The 17,854-nt window shown below is 48.3% G+C and overlaps 1 protein-coding gene across 2 annotated transcripts; it reads right to left on the bottom strand.

Annotated features, from left to right (window-relative positions):
- UHRF1 (ubiquitin like with PHD and ring finger domains 1) lies at positions 1–16,903 on the bottom strand. Of its 2 annotated transcripts, XM_032712010.1 has the most exons (18): positions 16,850–16,903; positions 15,661–15,823; positions 12,379–12,642; positions 11,416–11,588; positions 10,827–11,042; positions 9,962–10,068; positions 9,607–9,793; positions 8,603–8,726; positions 8,406–8,513; positions 7,553–7,657; positions 6,159–6,265; positions 5,283–5,445; positions 4,657–4,794; positions 4,179–4,290; positions 3,892–4,049; positions 3,473–3,571; positions 1,592–1,734; positions 1–159 (listed from the first exon to the last, which is right to left on the bottom strand). In XM_032712010.1, exons 2-18 carry the CDS (start codon positions 15,811–15,813, stop codon positions 135–137), a joined length of 2,382 nt encoding a protein of 793 aa, XP_032567901.1. In that variant the 5' UTR covers positions 15,814–15,823; positions 16,850–16,903; the 3' UTR covers positions 1–134. The 2 variants fall into 2 exon arrangements, with proteins under 2 accessions (XP_032567901.1, XP_032567902.1); XM_032712011.1 differs by lacking the exon at positions 1–159 and having other exon boundaries at positions 732–1,734; positions 16,850–16,902.
- Between the last annotated feature and the right edge of the window lie 951 nt (positions 16,904–17,854).

Below are 17,854 nucleotides of genomic sequence, written 5' to 3'. Positions count from 1 at the left end.
CTGCTTAATTTCACAGTTTTTGTTTTCAACACCTTCATGGGTTTTTTTCCATTTCCTTCATCTGCATTTGTGAAAAGCTCAGTGGTTGAAGCCTTTGCTTAATGGGACATAAATGTGAACTCCTGCACAAGCAACTAGGTCTGGAAACTACTCTGGAGCCTAAGAATTAAAGAAAAAAGTCAACATTTAATTTGAAAAGTTATTTATTTTGAGAACTTCAGCTTGCACATTGTACAAAAATTTGACAAATTCAACAACAACGACAAAAAAAAAAATCTATAAAATGCTGTGGGGTGGGGTTTATTTTCCCTAACATATTAACATAATAGTTTTCCAAAGGGTAAGAGTTAAGAAAACCAAAAATAGGCACATTTGTTCCAGTCTGTCTGCAGTAAAGTGTGATTAAAAACATCCCTGTCTTGTTGAGGTATCGAACTGCAAACTTTTGTAATGGTAGAAAAATACAAAGTGAGCCTTCTCGGTGGCAGGTCCAATACAAAATGGTTCATAGAAAAAGCCAGAATTGGTTATTTTTCATTTCCAGGTAGAAATGCAGCGAAACAAAGGTAAAAAAAAAAAAAAAAACAAAAACCAAAAAACCTTAATTCACCTATCACTAGGAAACCTGATCCTCTGCAAATCCACACTAATCACACACAGCTACAGTGTTCCACGTTACCAAAGATCTGGCTGGCAAGTTAAAAACAATTCAGTGCTTATGAAAAAAAAAGAAAAAAAAAAAGGAGGAGATATATATATATGGTGATTCAGAGCCCAGTCTTCCAGCAAAGGACAAAAGGCACTTAAGGATGGCTTTAGGATATTCCACAATGGCATTTCGGGATAGAGGACAGCGCCTGGCTGAACAAATCCTTCCCTACAACAAGTCCAGTGAGGTAGTACTTCATATTGCTCCAACTACTTGGCACTAAGCAAGCAGCTTTATGGTTTTGATAATATAAAATTAGCAGGAAATGGCTTTTTGTCAAACTTATAAAACCCCAGTTCTTACAAAAAAAAAAAAAAAAGTAGCAAATACCCACTTGTGGTACAAAGCCAGGAACCATCTTGGACAAATTTGGAGTATCAAAATGCTGCCAAGGTGATGCACGAGTCTACCTTGATGGCCAAATCCCCAGGCAGTGAAGATTGTTCTAGCAACCAAGCCATTTTTTGGAATAAAAAAAAATAAAAGGGGGGGCGTGGGGGGCACTCTGAGAACTTTCCTCATCATTAGCAGCCTCACCGGAAGCACTTTCAGTCCATTAAGAACAAATAATTCTGTGCTGAATGAATGGCAGGTTTGAGGGGAGAAAAAAAACACAAGAAACAAAAAAAAAAAAAAAAAAAAAAAGAAAGCAAACTTCAACATTTAGAACAAAAAACAAAAATCCACGAACGTACAAAAAGGACAGTCCTGGGAGTTTACAGTTTTTTTTTAAAAAACGAGGAAGACTTCAAACCTTTTTAGGGGGGGTCTGGGAGAACACAGCCTACAGGTTTGCTGGTTTGTTTGTTTTGTTTTGTTTTTAAATTAAGCCCGTGGTTTAAGTGTGAACCCAAGGAAAGGAGAAGTGCTTTAGGGAATCACCGGCCGTTGCCGTAGCCGGGGAAGAGCTGGGTCAGGATGTCCTGCAGGGCCTCGTTCACCTCCATGCTGTAGGTCTTGCCCAGGTCGTAGCGACAGGCAGGGCAGCTGTACACGTCAGCCCTGAAGGATCTGTCCAGACAGTCCTGAGGGACACAAGAATTCCCAGTTAAGGGATGTGTGCTTCCGGGTTTTCAGCTGGGAAAGGGCCAAAGTGGAGAGAAAACTTCGCTCGTGCACCTTGAGATGTTCCAACCACCACCTCCAAAGCTCCCAGGAACCAAGGAACCCAACATCGTGTTGGATTCCACGTCACCTTTCTCGGAATCAAGTGGTCAAGAAAGGGTGGTTGGAAGGGATAAAGAAGCAGAGAAAGGGAAGGATCTGCCCAGACAGTCCTGAGGGACACAAGAATTCCCGGTTAAGGGATATATGCTTCCAGGTTTTCAGCTGGGAAAGGGTCAAGGTGGAGAGAAAACTTGGCTCCGCACACCTCAGGGTGTTCCTACCACCACCAACGCTCCCAGGGAGTGTTGGATTCCAACATCATGTTGGATTCCACATCATCTCATCATCATCAAACCCATTAAAAGCAAAGTGGTCAAAAAAGGGTGGTTGGAAGGGATAAAGAAGCAGAGAAAGGGAAAGATCTGTCCAGACAGTCCTGAGGGACACAAGAATTCCCAGTTAAGGGATGTGTGCTTCCGGGTTTTCAGCTGGGAAAGGGCCAAAGTGGAGAGAAAACTTCGCTCGTGCACCTTGAGATGTTCCAACCACCACCTCCAAAGCTCCCAGGAACCAAGGAACCCAACATCGTGTTGGATTCCACATCACCTTTCTCGGAATCAAGTGGTCAAGAAAGGGTGGTTGGAAGGGATAAAGAAGCAGAGAAAGGGAAGGATCTGTCCAGACAGTCCTGAGGGACACAAGAATTCCCAGTTAAGGGACATGTGGTTCCAGGTGTTCCAACCACCACCTCCAATGTTCCCAGGAGCCCAACACCATGTTGGATTCCATATCATCTCACCATCATCAAACCCATTAAAAGCAAAGTGGTCAAAAAAGGGTGGTTGGAAGGGATAAAGAAGCAGAGAAAGGGAAGGATCTGTCCTGAGAACAGAGGGGAACGACACGGTAGCTTCCGAAAACTACTGAGGCCAAATGGGAACTGCCTGGGTTGAGATGAACAGATAAAGATGGCACAGAATAGTTTGGGTTGGAAAGGACCTTAAAGATCCCCTTAGTCCCCCAGCAGTGACACTGAGCCCTCAGAGAAGCTCTCAGCACCCTGTAAAAGAATCAGGGAGTAGCAACCCAAGACTGGAACTTCCTCTAAAAGACAGACTTTTCTATGCCAAAGAACTTCCATCAAATCATAGAGTTTTCACATATCATAGAATGGTTTGGGTTGGAAGAACCTTAAAGCTCATCTTGTTCCACCCCCTTATTAATAATGCCCATAATGCTTATTGTTGTTTTAATTTAGTTTAAGTAGAGTCCCAGAATGGTTTGGGTGGGAAGAACCTTAAAGATCATCCTGTTCCACCTCCTGCCATGGGCAGGGACACCTTGCACTATTCCAGGTTGCTCCAACCTGGCCTTGGACACTTCTAGGGATCCAGGGGCAGCCACAGCTTCTCTGGGAAATCCATCCCAGCCCCTCCTCACCCTCCCAGCCAAGAATTCCTTCCCAATATCCCATCTCTCCCTGCCCTCTGGCAGTTTGAAGCCATTTCCCCTTGTGCTGTCCCTCCATCCCTTGTCCAAAGTCCCTCTAAACCTGACCAATGCTAAAGGACCAATTCCTGGCAAAATTCCCAACCCAACCATGCCCTCCCCAGGTCTGTCTCCAGGCTGAGCTCAGCAGGGCCCAGGTTCCCTCACCTTGCACACGTTGTGTTGGCAGACGGTCGTGACGGGCCGGAACACGACCTCCTGACAGCAGATACACAGGAAGGCCTCTTCCACCTTGTTTAGGAATTTCTGGAAAGGCAACATTGGAATCAACTTATTGCCACTACCCTCTGAAACCCAGAACCCCCCACCCCACGTTACATGTGAGGGATTATTTCGGTCACGGAAAGTTTTCCCATAAATCTTGAAGCGTAAAAACGGTCACATTAAACATGTTGGGGATGTCTGCACTGAAATAAAACCACTGCAGGTCTGAGGCTGTTTCTTTGATGCAGCCAAGGTTTGTACCTAGGGACAGCAGAGCTACAGTCCCTTTATTTCTGGGGATAAAGTCCCTTTATTTCTAGGGATAAAGTCCCTTTATTTCTGGGATAAAAAGTAGGATGTACCGGTCCATCTTTGAGAGCCTCTAGTACTTCATTCCACAGTTTTTCATTGGCTTCATCACTTTTTATAAGAGATTTCTGCTGGGCTGTTAGCTTGTATGGCTCAACTTTAGTTTTCTTTGGGGTCCCTGCTGGAGAGGTGACGGGTTTTTCCTCCCCACCTGAAAGAAAACACAGTGATTTTTTTTTTTGAACAACCAAATAAAAAAAAACACCAGAAAAGAGTCATTGAGTAAAATGCACAAAAAAACCTCCAAGGCTTTCTATATCCACTTGCCTACTCCACAAACCTGCTGATTTCCTTTTCCTCTTTCCTTTCCCCGGGGTATCGAACTCATCCTCTCCACTATTTTCTTTTTCCTTATCTTTATTGGCAACAGCTTCCAAATATCCTTCAGGATACTACAAGGAAAGAAAACAAAGAGCATCCAATGCAGACACATCAGTTCAGGCTTAACAGACCAATACAGGTCCAAGGCTGACCTCTGGAGAACTGCTCCAGGGAACAGTTTTAATCTATTTTAAGCAACACATCCCTGCTCTTATTGAAGCACTTATGGAAATTTTGTACAAAAAAAAAAAAGTGAGTTTTTGCCCTTTCAGCCTCCTGATGTATAAAGAAAAAAAAAAAATCTCACAGGAATGGAAGAACTTGTGCCCCCCTCAGTCTGAACTGTAACATAAGGATCATCCTCAATAAGAGCATGGAACAGAAAAATTCCTCCTGTCCATCAAGGTCAGTGTCCAGGTGATGTGCCAAGGGAGTACCTGCATTGTTAGGCCAAGCTTTTTCATCCTGTCCTTTCCCTCTTTGGTCCAAGGAGCAGGTTCTTCATCGTCCCTCCTGAGCAGGTAACGCCACACCAAAAATCCAGATTTCCCTGTCTCGGGCCAGTATTTCACCACCTGGAAAAGTAAGAGAGAGTCCATCACACGCTGGAAAACCCCCTGGCCAAGTGCTGTGAGGAGAGGCTGAGGGAGCTGAGGTTGTTCAGCCTGGAGAAGAGGAGGCTCAGGGGAGACCTCCTCACTCTCTCCAACTCCCTGACAGCAGAGGGGAGCCGGGGGAGGTTGGTCTCTTTTCCCATCAGAAAGACAAGAGGGCTCGGTCTGAAGCTGTGCCAGGGGAGGTTTAGGTTGGATATCAGGAAGAATTTCTTTCCAGAGAGGGTGCTCAGCCATTGGAATGGGCTGCCCAGGGAAGGGAGGGATTCTCCATCCCTGGAGGTTTTTAAGCTGAGACTGGATGTGACATCAGTGCCATGGGCTGGGAACCACAGCGGGGTTGGATCAAGGCTTGGATTGATGATCTCAGAGGTCCCTTCCAACCCAGCTGATTCTATGATTCCATGATCTTTCCCCAATTCAGCCAGTGCATTCCCAAACCTCCTTACCTTATATATCCCATCGTATCTGTTGCCTTCCACAGGGGCGTATTTGCTGTGTTTGCCTCCCTTGACATTCCTGACCACCCGGACGGGCTTCCCAGCCCTCCAGTCCTTGGCTTCTGCTCCGTGCTTGTCGTTGATGGGGGCACTGCAGTTCAGAGCCAGAGCTCTGCAACACACTCCAGTCAACTCAGGGCATTTACCAGTTTGCCTTAAATAACTCCACTTTGACACCACTCGTGTAACAGCAAGAACTCTGCAGACAGTAATTAACCCTCCTGATGGGGGGCACGTTTTAATTACTCATGACATTACCCTAATGCACCAGCACAGACCACCCCCTCCACTCAAGCCCAAGCTTATTTTTAGGCTTACAAATGGTCTGGTCTCCCAAAGTGACCATGGGCTGAAAAAGCCTTCAGGAGAGAGCATGAAAACTCCTGCACCAATTTACTCCCCCGTGCCTCAAGATTCAGCCAATATTAAATGTGACACTGATACCAGTCACAGTTCAGTCCCATTAGAGTGCACTGAGAGAAGCATTTCCATTATCCAACTGATAATGGGGATGTCCACACTAAAATAAAACCAATGTAGGTCTGAGGCTGTTTCTTTGATGCAGCCAAGGTTTGTATCCAGGGACAGCACAGCTACAGTTGTCCCTTTATTTCTGGGGATAAAGTCCTTTTATTTCTGGGGATAAAAAGCAGGATATACCAGTTCATCTTTGAGAGCCTCTAGTACTTCATTCCACAGTTTTTCACTGCAGCCCACAGCCCAGCCCAGCCCCAATCTTGACAGTTTTTCCTTGGATACAAACAATTCCTGATGGTGACAGGCTGCCAGGTACCCAGGTTAGGAGGGAGCACAAGTGTTGCCAACCTGTTCATGTTGGTGAGTTTTTGGTCACAGGACTGCTCTGCCGTGCGTTTGTTCCCAGACAGGTCCCGCCCTCCGCTCCCTGTGTAGGTGAAGGAATTCCCATGATCCTGAAATGCACATGGATGGGTTTGGCACACTCACAAAAACAACTCAGTAAAAGCAGAAGGGCAGAATCAAGCGGGTTTGGAAGGGTTTTCTCAAAACAAGGGAAGAGGCTGGGACAGAGGGGCTGGAGAGCAGCCAGGCAGGAAGGGAGCTGGGAGTGAGGATGGACAGGGAGCTGAACAGGAGCCAGAGTGTGCCCAGGGGGACAAGAAGGCCAATGGATCCTGGCCTGGCTCAGGAACAGTGTGGCCAACAGGTCCAAGGAAGTGATTCCTGCCCTGGACTCAGCACTGGTGAGGCCACCCCTGGAGTGCTGTGTCCAGTTCTGGGCCCTCAGCTCAGGAAGGACATTGAGGGGCTGGAGCAGGTCCAGAGGAGAGCAACGAGGCTGGGGAAGGGACTGGAGCACAAGTGCTGGGAGGAGAGGCTGAGGGAGCTGGGGCTGTTCAGCCTGGAGAAGAGGAGGCTCAGGGGAGACCTCCTCACTCTCTGCAACTCCCTGACAGGAGGGGGGAGCCAGGGGGGGTTGGTCTCTTTTCCCAGGCAACCATCAGCAAGACAAGAGGGCTCGGTCTGAAACTGTGCCAGGGGAGGTTTAGGTTGGAGATCAAGAAGAATTTCTTTGCAGAGAGGGTGCTCAGCCATTGGAATGGGCTGCCCAGGGAAGGGGTGGATTCTCCCTCCCTGGAGGTTTTTAAGCTGAGACTGGATGTGGCATCAGTACCATGGGCTGGGAACCACAGCTGGGTTGGATCAAGGGTTGGACTTGATGATCTCAGAGGTCCCTTCCAACCCAGCTGATTCTATGATTCTGTGATTCTCTGATTCTATGCTTCCTGTGTTTAATCTCCCAAGTTCAGTCTGTGGTCCTTCCCTGAGACTGCCAGAAGAGCAGAGTCAGGGTGACAACTGTTGTCTTGTCCCACCCCTGTGCAGTGCCAAGGACCTCTGGGCCTCACGTGGCTCACACAGGATCTCCTGGAAGTGAAGATCTGGCAGCAGAGACCACGAGACTCTGCTCAAACTGTGGGTGCAATGGAGACCCTGAAGAAGCAGCTGAGGATTCTGAGATCAAAAGCTGACATGGGGATATTAAACTTAGTTTAGATGATCCTGTTGCTCAGGTTGGCACATTTTTACTGTAGTTTTTCCTTGCCTAATCTTCTTCTGAAGAAAATTAAGTGAAGATGGGCAAGTGTCTGATGTGGAGTGCAAAAAGTAACTAAGGCCAAATCTTTGTTTTAACAAGTTCGTTTGGTTCTGGGCATAAATAATCAAAATTTACTTACAATGTCATCTTCATAGCCTCCTGCCAGGACCAAGGAATAGGCCCCATCATTGCTTCTGCCATGTATCCCTGCAACATGGGGCCTGTGCACTCCAGACTCGCTCACCTGGAAAACCAGAAACAGTTGGCAAGGCTCCAAACAACATGATCACCCCTTGGCCTTGGAACTGAACTAAATACTATTTCAGATTTGGGTTGAAACTGCTCTCACCACTATCCTCCAAAAAGCTCCAGGTAGAGGAAAGAAAAATAAAAATGCTTCTAAAAAAAATGAGCCATCAAGTATTTCAGTCAATTCAACATGTGGGTAAGTTTTGTGATGTGAATTTAGAAATTTGGATCTTACTGAGATTGCTTATTAAAAAGCTCCAGGGATTTAGGAGTAATACAGATATTAAATATCTGTATAAAGGGATTGGTTTTGAAAGACTTGTAATAGTAACCTTCACCTAATGCTTAAAAAAAGATCTGGATAGGTCAGTGCTTTTTATTTCCCCAACTTTCTAACAGGATGAGAAACCTTCTTTTTTTTTTAATATATGTAAATATTTGAGAGCCTCTTTCCAGGGGAACAGTGGGCAATACTACAAAACTCCAGGACAAACTCCTGGAAACAAATATGTTTGCTTTGGGGTTTTTTGAGTTACCAAAAAGAGCACTAAAGAAAAATAAACCAGCACTTGATAGGCCTGGACAACACAACATTAGTTCTGGAACACTTGATCCAGACAAAGCCAGAATTCTTTCCCCCCTGCACTTACACAGGGACACACACTCCAAGATTAACTGTTTCTTGTAAGAGCTGGACCATTCCCAGTTTTTCCAGTTTTTCAGGCCAGGATTCAGCTTCCTACCTGAACTCTGAATTTCCACATGGTGCCAACGGGAATGCCAGGGATTGGTCCATAGTGGTTGGAGGGGACGATGGTGCATTCCTTGGTGCGGCCGACACACGCCATGCCCTGGGTCAGAAGGACCAGTGAGCCAAGAATCCAAAGGGATTTAACAGCAACACACACTGATCTTGAGAGTAAAACACCTCTGAACTGACCTTGCCCCAGTCTCTCCTCGAGGATGAGTTGGCAGATGCCATCTTTTGTTTCTTTTTGCTTTCTTTTAATCTCTCTCCTGCTAAAACCACCTCACTGGCATCGTTTCGACACTCGGGGCAATACCTGAAGTCAGTGAAAATTAACAAGCAGCAAAGCCTTGAATTAAAAAGATAATTCCATCAAAACATACTGAGTTATGTTACAATTTCCCATGTGAAACTAGACAGGACATGGAACCTCTCCATACTGGGATCAGACCTGTATCAGCTGCTGTCCTTGCAGCACCTTCTAAGCCACTGCTGATGTGCCAGGAAAACAGCTCTATCATAAAATCATTGTATATGATGCTGAAAGAGGGCAGAGGGAATAAAACTGTATTTTACTATCTATGTGTGTATTGAAAGATGTATTTCACTATCTGTCTGTCACTGTATATATTTCATATACAAACCAGCATCTGTCACCAGCCTGGTGACTGGGGCCTGGGGACTGCCTGGAGTGACCCAGGAAAGCCACTGCACAAGAGCAGCCTCCTGGTATCAGGTTCTCATTTGGGATTTGGAAGGGACTTTAGAGTTCATCTCATCCAACCCCCTGCCATGGGTAGGGACATCTCCTGCTAGCCCAGGTTGCTCCCAGCTCATCCAACCTGGCCTTGGACACTCCCAGGGATGGGACAGCCACAGGTTCTCTGGGCAACCTGTGCCAGAGCCTCCCCACCCTCCCAGGGAGGAGTTTCTTCCCAACCTGGCCTTAGGCAGGTATAGAAAACAGGCATCCAGATCCCAAAACTAGGAAAAGTTGCAAGCCACTGGCTTAAAACCTACTCTCATAAGCCCAAGGAAAGCTATGAAGTCCTACCAAAAAAAACCCCAAAATGCACAAACACCTGTGCAGTCACAATATTGCCACCAAAGGGCAGCTTCAAGCCTCAGACCTCACTTTCTGCTCCTAATTAGATGGTAATTGTGACACCACACACACACCCACCCCCAGAACTCACCAGTCCTCATCATCTGGGATGCTGCTGAGGGGAGGGTTGAGGCAGTAGATGTGGAAAGCCATGTCACACTCGTCACACATGAGCTGCTTGTCTGGATCTTGTTTCCCTCCACAGATGTGACAAGCACAGACTCTGCAGGTCTTGTTTGGGTTGTCCTTGCAGGCTTTACACACAGGTCCACTCTGTCCTGTGAGCAAACAGAAAGCAGAGTCAGAGAGGGCCAAGATCCAATGAAAAGAGTTGAAGGAGGCACAACTAAACGTGTCCTGAGACTCTCAGACCTTTGATCCTCACAAGGACAATCAGCAGAACATCCCAGGGTAACACAGACATGCAAGAGCTCCCCAGGACTCACGTTTTGGTGTTCCAGCTGGGATGGGGGAAGCAGTGCCTGGTTCCTCAATTTTATAGATTTCATCCACTAACATGATTGTGCAGTCGTTCAAGGAGTCACCAGCTTCCCTGTGAGTTGAGGAAAGTAAAAGAGATCAGATTTTCAAAGTATCCCACAGCAGGAGCTCACAGCTGTGCATGTACCAGACTGCTCTGGTGTTAAGAATCAAATCATTTTTGTGCAATTAGAGGGTATCCCCTTTTGTCTCAGTGAGATTCCAAGCACTCAGAGCATCCCAACTATCATTAGTGACTGTTCTGCCTCCCTCAAGTATATTCCAGACTGATTCTTCTTGTATTTTATAGTTAAAAAAAACCAAAATCCCTGTGGTGAGAGGGGAAAAAAAAAAAAAGAGGAATATTCTGGTAACCCTGTGAAAATTATCTAAAACTTTAAAAAAGTATATTCTTTTTTTTTTCCCTGAAGTTGAAAGTCTCCAAGGAGAGAACTGGAGTAACTTTTCATCACTTTTATAAAATTAGGGTTTGTTCTACATTATCATACCTCCACAAAATATTACATTGTGAAGCCATAATGGATAATTAGCACATAAACAATGCTTTTGTTTGAATATGGGGCTCCACATCCTCTCAGCATCAAGTGAATCCATGGAACAGCATCTTCTGTGATTCCTTAAAGTGTCCAATTCCTCAGTGGAAGTTAATCAAAACTGCAGCATGAAGAAGTCAATCCCCCAAAAAGGACAGGCCACTTCTCACCTCTCCCCAGCACTCCTGTTGCACCATTTCTTGAGTCACTGAGACCTCAGGAAAGCTTAAGAAGAGCCGGGGAAATTCAATTTATTCCACGTGACGGATCTGCTTACCCAAGCAGGATCTTTGCATTGATCTCCCTGGTCATTTTTGTTTCCCTTTTCTGCAGGATCTCAGCATCATACCAAAAGCCCCTCTCTTTTGGTTCATCAGGGTTGTAGTTGACCATCACCACCTGTCCTACTTCCAGCTGGTGCCACTTCAGAATAGTCCGTGCCCGGGCCCGAACGTTACTGGAGCTCATCTGCACCACTCCATTCTCTGGATAACTTGGAGGGAGGGATGGAGGGACAGAGAAGGAAAATCAGATTCAACATCAGTTTGAGAAGTGATGGATTTTATCCAGACAGGTTGATTTTGATGTGCAACACAAGAATAACATCAAGAATAAAATCTCCTGCTCCCCCACAGACACAGCCAGAACCAACCAGTCTGACACTGCTGCTCATGCATCCCGTTTAATTTGGATAACAGCATTTCATATTTCCAAAAAACACGATTCCAGCCCCCCTGGAACTCCAACTGTAAAACAACCTCACAGTGACACAACCCCTGGTTTCCCTTGTGGATCTCTGCACTAAAATTCCCCATCGACACCGTGACCAAAAATGACTTTATGAGCCAAGAAGGCAGAGAACTCACTCATCATATTTGACATGATAGATCACATCTTCCTCAGGCACAGCTGGGGGCCTCTCAGGGTCTGTGCAGCTCTCAGCTCCTTCCCTGGGAGGTTTTTTCCTGGTCACATTCACCACCTGGGCTTCAAACCACGCTCCCATGTCCGTGTCCCGGGCGTCCACCAAGTCGTTGATCTACACAGAGCAAAGACTGCAGCTCACCAAAGGGGAGTTTCAAACCAACCATCCATTTCCAAACCTACTCAAAGCTTTCATCACCTCAGGAACGTCACCACTATCAAGATGTTTACAGACAGTCTTAAAAATTAACACTTCCTTTGCTTTCCTGATCCTGTGCAGCCCTCCAGCCTGCTCAGGTTGAACTTAAAAGATTATAAATCCATTTTACACTACCAGGCTTCTTAGCAAGCACAAACCATTCTTGCTTAGTCTGTAGCAGACTTTCAAACTGTCTTGCTCACAGCCTGGCAAAGACATCACTAGATCTGTAATAAAGCCCATTGAGACACACAAGTAAAATGATTCTCAACAGCTGCTGGAGATTTCCTTTTGTTCATTCAAGAAAAGTTTCAGCTTTGGCAAATGTAGTGACTCCAAGCAAAAATATTGGGAAAATTTTTAAAAATCAAACCAGGCACTCTGAATGCCTTTTTGTTGGTTGGTTTGTTTTGTGTTTTTTTTTTTTTACAATCAATTAATGTATTGTAGTTTTAGTTCAAAGGATAAAATGAAAAAAAAATGAAACATTTTGACCCAGGACGTGTCGCATTTTGTGGGTTTGTGGGTCTGTTGGTATTGTTGCCTTTGTTGCTGAGAGGGTTTAAGGGAAAAAAAAAAAAAAAAAAAAGGAACTACCCACACAATTGGGGCATAAAGGATTTTCAGGAATTCTCGACCGCAGAGGAACAATTCCCACCCAAGGGGAGATCCTGAGGAATTTTAAGGTTTTTTTTGATGAACTCACCTTATAGAGGCCGAAGACAGGGTGGGGCCAGTCGGGCTGTGCTGCTGTGCTGGGCTGGCCCTCCAGCTCCAGGGCCCCCTCCCCGTTGTGGGAGCTCTTGTCCGAGTCGCTCTGGCCGGAGCCGCAGCCGGAGTCGGTGTCGGAGAGCTCGGAATCCTTCTCCTTGCTCACAGCAGGAAGCACTGCTGGGCTTTGTCTGACCAGGAGCTGAACAATATCATTCAGTCCCACGCTGTAATCGAAAAGGGAGTGACCATCTTCCATCTGCAGGGAAAGCACCAAAGCAGCTGGTTATTCCCTTGCCCCCCTTCCAAACCTTCCCGCTGGAATGGTCTCCACGTGCCAGGAAAGGCCACGTGGCTTTAAAACCATCCACAGCCACTCTCTGGGCAGCTCTTCACCATCACACTTACTGTTACATTGGTGTTCTTGCTATTTTATTACTGGTTTTCTTACTTTTTTTCAAAGGCCCCACAAGCTACAAGAGCAAGGTTTCCATGTTGCAGTGGATTTGTTACCAGACTAAACCACTAAACCACCTCTGAGAGGTTTTGCAGCACTTTTCCCCTAGAAATATCAATTCTGGGAAGAAGAACTTAAAGGATTACAGATCCCCAACGTTCCCATCAGGATCTGAAGATAATTACATGTTACCTACAGAATAAAAAAGGAAGTATTCCTTCCTTAATTCAGCCACGTCCTGAACGCTAACACAGACTGGTCTTTATATTGTAATTGTGTATAATTCAGATTCTTACACCATCTCCACTAATTGTGGCATTGAGCAGAAGCCAAAGAGTTAATCACCCACTTTTCTCCAGGCCAACACACAGTTTTTCCATTTTGCAAGTAAAACCAGAAAAAGACCCAATTCAACTTGAAACCACCTAAATCTCTCTTTGGCGTGTCCTAATTTCACAAGCTCTGTAATTCTGAGAGTTTATTTGGCAAGTCTGGCACTGGATGCAGTCAAATCAAGACCCTGCCCCTGCAAAAGGAGAAGTGCAGAGGCACAAACAGGTCTCCCAAGAGCTCTAAGGAGCACAAGCATTTTAGGGTTAACATGTAAGAGTGGAGCCCTCGGAGCAGTCAGAAGTTCAGACAAGCTTCCCCACATATTTAAGGTCTGACTAAGAAATTATACAGGAAATGATCGTCCCCTTCCAGCCCAAACCACGAGAAAAAGCAATCCCTGGAGCTCTGTTCTCTATCAGGGGGGGGAAGCAGGGCAAAAACCACAAAAATTTACACTTCACAGGAATGACTATGATAATTCAGTTCTGATTTATGGCATCGAATGCCTCCGGAACAATCCCTGGAAATCTGAGTGCAGGGGAAGCGATCCGGGCTTTTTTCTGGGTTCAGGGATGAAAACTCCACCAGAAATGGGTTGTTTCTTCTGGGCCAAGAGGAGGGTCACAGACAGGGGGACAACATGAGCACGGGACACGAGTGACAACAGGTGCAAACTGAAACGGGAGAGCTGGGACAGGAACGGGACAGGAAACCACAGAGGAGTTCAAAGGACAGCGGGAAAGAAGCACCAGCAGCTGAAGACAAACCTCTAACAAAGGAGAAAGTTTTAACTGACAACTCGTTTTCTAACCCTCTTTGAAAGTTTTAATAAGAAACTCAACATTTCCAGGGATTCCCAAAGCCAGACAAAGCACGAGTGCAGCAGGGACAAGGACTGAGAGACCTTGGGGAAACGTTTGTGGCTGAACTAAGAACTCCTGGAGCTGCACAAGGAGGAATTATCTTTGTAGGGCAAGTGCATCCTGACTGAAAACTCATCATAAAATCGGTTTATCTGCGCTGATTTCAGGGCAAGGCTGACAGCTGGCACCTACCCTGGAGCAACCCCTCCTTTATCACTTGATTTACAACACAAACAGGTGATTAATGCACCCAAATCTCCCTTAACCCACCAGAAAGGGGGGTTAAACCCACCAGTTCTTCAGTGTTACACCTTCCCATGAGCCTCTTTTTACACTGCAACTGGTGCCTCAGCTTGTTAAATTAAAGCCAATCCAGGTGTGTTCCCCCATCCTACACCTGCTAATGACAACCTACAGGTATCTCAGGGCAGCCTAAAACAGAGGGAAAGGTGGAAAAAGCCCCTTGAAGAAATTCTCCATCTCCAGCCCAGTCAGCATTTCATTTTTCTGAAATGAAACCCTTTGATCGACCAAGCCCCAGCTCAGAAGTTCCTTTGGCACGAAGGTTTTGCAGCCCAGGGTTAAACAGGATATGGAAAGTGTATTTGAAAACAGTTTCAGTTGGCTTTAATGTTAATTTAGGGGCTTTTTTAACTCCCAGGGAGGAAAACAGTTGTACAACAGCAACCATAAAGATGTTGTTGAGAAGATAATGCTACTCAAGGGCTCTGTACCCAGCGAGATTTTGATGCCAGAGCTGAAGAAATTCAAAAATCAGGAGCTGCTTCTCCCAATTTACGAAGAAAAGTGGGATTTTAGCAGGAAAACTTGAGAGTCTCAGAAACTTTAAGCACCCCAAAGATGAAACAAAAAGACCTGGTAACGTTCAGACACTTTGCAAAGGTGATGTCAAGGCGGAAAAGCAACGTGTTAGATGGAAAATGATTAGGAAAAACTGAAAATAAAGCCCACTCTGCTGCTGGCTGCTCTCAGTGCAAACCCACGGGAGGAGCAGGGAGGGGAATCACTAGATGGCAGCAGAACACCCCATTTCCACGCGAGAGAAAAGAAATCAGCGAGACATAAATAAAGAAATTTAAGATAAGTAGATTAATTAAAGATAAATTAATTCATTGAGAATAAATAAAGGAAATAAAAATGAATGAAAATTAAAGAAATTAAAAATTAAGAAATCGGAATGAAGGAAGAATTAAAGATAAAAAAAATTAGAAAGAAAATCAAAAAGAAAGACTTTAGAAAGGAAGAAATTAGGAAGAAATTGAAAATCAAAAAGAAAGATATTAAAAAGGAAGAAATTAGGAAGAAATTGAAAATAAAAAAGAAAGACATTAAAAAGGAAGAAATTAGGAAGAAATTAAATAAGAAGAAATGAAATAGAAATAATAAATGTAAAATAAATGAACAAAAATAAAGAAATTAAAAATAAAATAAATTAAATAAATTAAAAACAAATAAAAACTAAAACCAAATAAAGAACAAATAAAAATCAATAAAAATAAATAAAACTATCCCTCCCCAGCTGGAGGGCGAGAGGGTTGGGGGGGTCCCATTCCGCTGATGCTGCGATGCTGTCAAACCCCCCCCAGCCCCGCCGTGCCGGTACCTGTTTGCCGCGGTAGAAGAGCCGCTGCCGCGGGGGCTCCACGGCGAACACCTCGTGTATCCGCAGGCGCAGCTCCTCCACCTTGGTGAGCTTGGAGAGCGAGTCCACGCGGCGGGTCTCGGTGCCGTCCATGGTGCGCACCTGGATCCACATGGCGCCGGCGCTGCTCCCCCCGGGAATGCGGGACCCGCGCTCAGGCGGCGGCTCCGGGGCGGCTCCCGCGGCCCCGCCGCCCTCCCGCAACGGCCGCCCGCCATTGGCCGCCGGCCCGGCCGGCCCGCGCGCTGATTGGCCGCCGCCGGGCAGGCCCCGCCCCCCCCCACGCGGGAGCCTAACGGCTCCGCTCGCGACTCGCGCGCCACAATTGAAACGCGCCCGCCGCGCCCACGCGCCGGGTCTCGCGCGATCATGTAAATGAGGGGAAGGGGGGGGGGGGGCAGCGCGTGCTCTTAAAGGGGCCGTCACACTCCGCCGGCGGGGCTGGGGGCACACGGGCACCCCAGGGACCCTCCGCCCACCCCACCCCACCCCACCCCACCCCACCCCACCCCACCCCACCCCACCCCACCCCACCCCACCCCACCCCGGCACGGCACGGCACGGCACGGCACGGCACGGCACGGCACCCGCTTGGCTTCCCACCGCGGGAAAAGCCGGGCGGTGTCACCGGGGCGGCGGTGCCGGGTTTGGGGGGGGGTCTCGGGTGGCTGGGGGGGTCCGGCGGATTCGTTGGGGTTTGGGGGGGTCTTGAAGGGATTCCGGCGGCCTCACCTGGGTGGCCGTGCCGGGATTTGGAGGGGGGGGTCCGGCGGACTCGCCGGGGTTTGGGGAGGTCTCGGGTGGGTGGGGGGTCCGGCGGACTCACAGGGGTGGCGGTGCCGGGCTTGGGGGGTCCGGCGGACTCGCCGGGGTTTGGGGGGGTCTCGAGTGAGTGGGGGGGTCCGGCGGACTCACCCCAATGGCCGTGCTGGGGTTGGGGGGCTCTCGGGGGGGATCCCCAGTGGCGGTGCTGGAACCGGTGCCGCCTGGCGGGGTTTGGGTGGTCTCGGGTGGGTGGGTGGGTGGGTCCGGCGAACTCACGGGGGCGGCGGTACCGGGGGTCGGGGGGTTTCGGGGGCGTCCCCGGTGGCGGTGCCGGGGTTGGGAGGGGGGGGGGGGTGTCTCGGAGGAGGGGTCCCGGCGGACTCACCGGGGCGGCGGTGCCGGGGTTGGGGGGGGGTCCCTGTGGGGGGGATCCCCGGTGGCGGTGCTGGAGCCGGTGCCGCCCGCGCTCTCCCGCGGGCTTTGGAGTTTGGCGCGGAAAAGCCCCGTGCGCGCCCCGCGCGCGCCCATTGGCCGCCGGTGGCGGGAACGCGCGCGCGGGGCGGGGCCGCCGAACCCCCCCCCCCCCCCGGGGTTTGGAAACTGGGGGGGGAAGAGGGGGGGACGAGACCGAGAAAACACCCGCTGGAACCGGCGCTCTTGGGGGCTGCAAAGGGGATCGCCCAGCCAGCGACATGGCTGATGACTCGGTGCCCCCCCCCCCAGCTCCGCTGGGCGGGGGTGGAAACCGTCCCCAAATTGCCAAGGCAACAGGATCCATCACCCCTCATTGTCCTAAATTGTCCATTTATTGTCTTAAAAACTGGCCCCTGGAGAGCCCCAGGGAGAGGGGACCCTAATGACTCCCCTCTGAGTGCACCCCACCCAAGGGGTCCCACCCCCTCCACCCCTCTAACCCACCCCGGGGAGGGCTCCAGGCCCTACCGACCCCTCTGGGGGGGCTCGGGGCCCTACGTGATGCGAATAATCCGAATAAACCGAATAATGCGAATAAACCGAATAATCGGAATAATCCAAAGAATCCGCAAAAGGGCTCTAACTTCCCGGGCCAAGAGCTCTTAGGAGGGGCTTCTGGGGCTGCTGTAGGGTCCTGCTCGGGAAAAATGTGGCCTGGGTGACGAGCAGGGCCTGGGTGACACGGCAGGGCCGTGGCGTGGCCGCGTGAGCCGCCAGAAAGGGCTGGTCCGGCGTTTGTCCCCAAAACTGACGCCACGAGGAAATCAGAAATTAAAACGTTCTGTTTAAAACACCCATTGGATGGGGCAAAGCGTGAGCCAAGAGGAAAGACCAGAAGGGATAAAAGCAGGAAAAGTGGTGGTTGAGAGAGGGGGGGAGAGACGCCGGGGTGGGGACGCGGGAATGGCGCTGCCGG

This window comes from Chiroxiphia lanceolata, chromosome 27 (genome assembly GCF_009829145.1).
Source record: "Chiroxiphia lanceolata isolate bChiLan1 chromosome 27, bChiLan1.pri, whole genome shotgun sequence".
Classification (NCBI taxonomy): Eukaryota; Metazoa; Chordata; class Aves; order Passeriformes; family Pipridae; genus Chiroxiphia; species Chiroxiphia lanceolata.
This window is presented reverse-complemented; position numbering and strand designations above follow the sequence as displayed.

What these genes read in the sequence shown, in the direction of transcription:
- UHRF1 (XM_032712010.1), bottom strand. Translation starts at nt 15,813, where the DNA reads ATGTGGATCCAGGTGCGCACCATGGACGGCACCGAGACCCGCCGCGTG. An exon ending in TGTGGAAATTCAGAGTTCAG is followed by an intron (nt 7,658 to 8,405) that starts GTAGGAAGCTGA and finishes CTGGTTTTCCAG; the next exon opens with GTGAGCGAGTCTGGAGTGCA. An exon ending in GAGGCTATGAAGATGACATT is followed by an intron (nt 6,266 to 7,552) that starts GTAAGTAAATTT and finishes TGTGCATTTCAG; the next exon opens with GATCATGGGAATTCCTTCAC.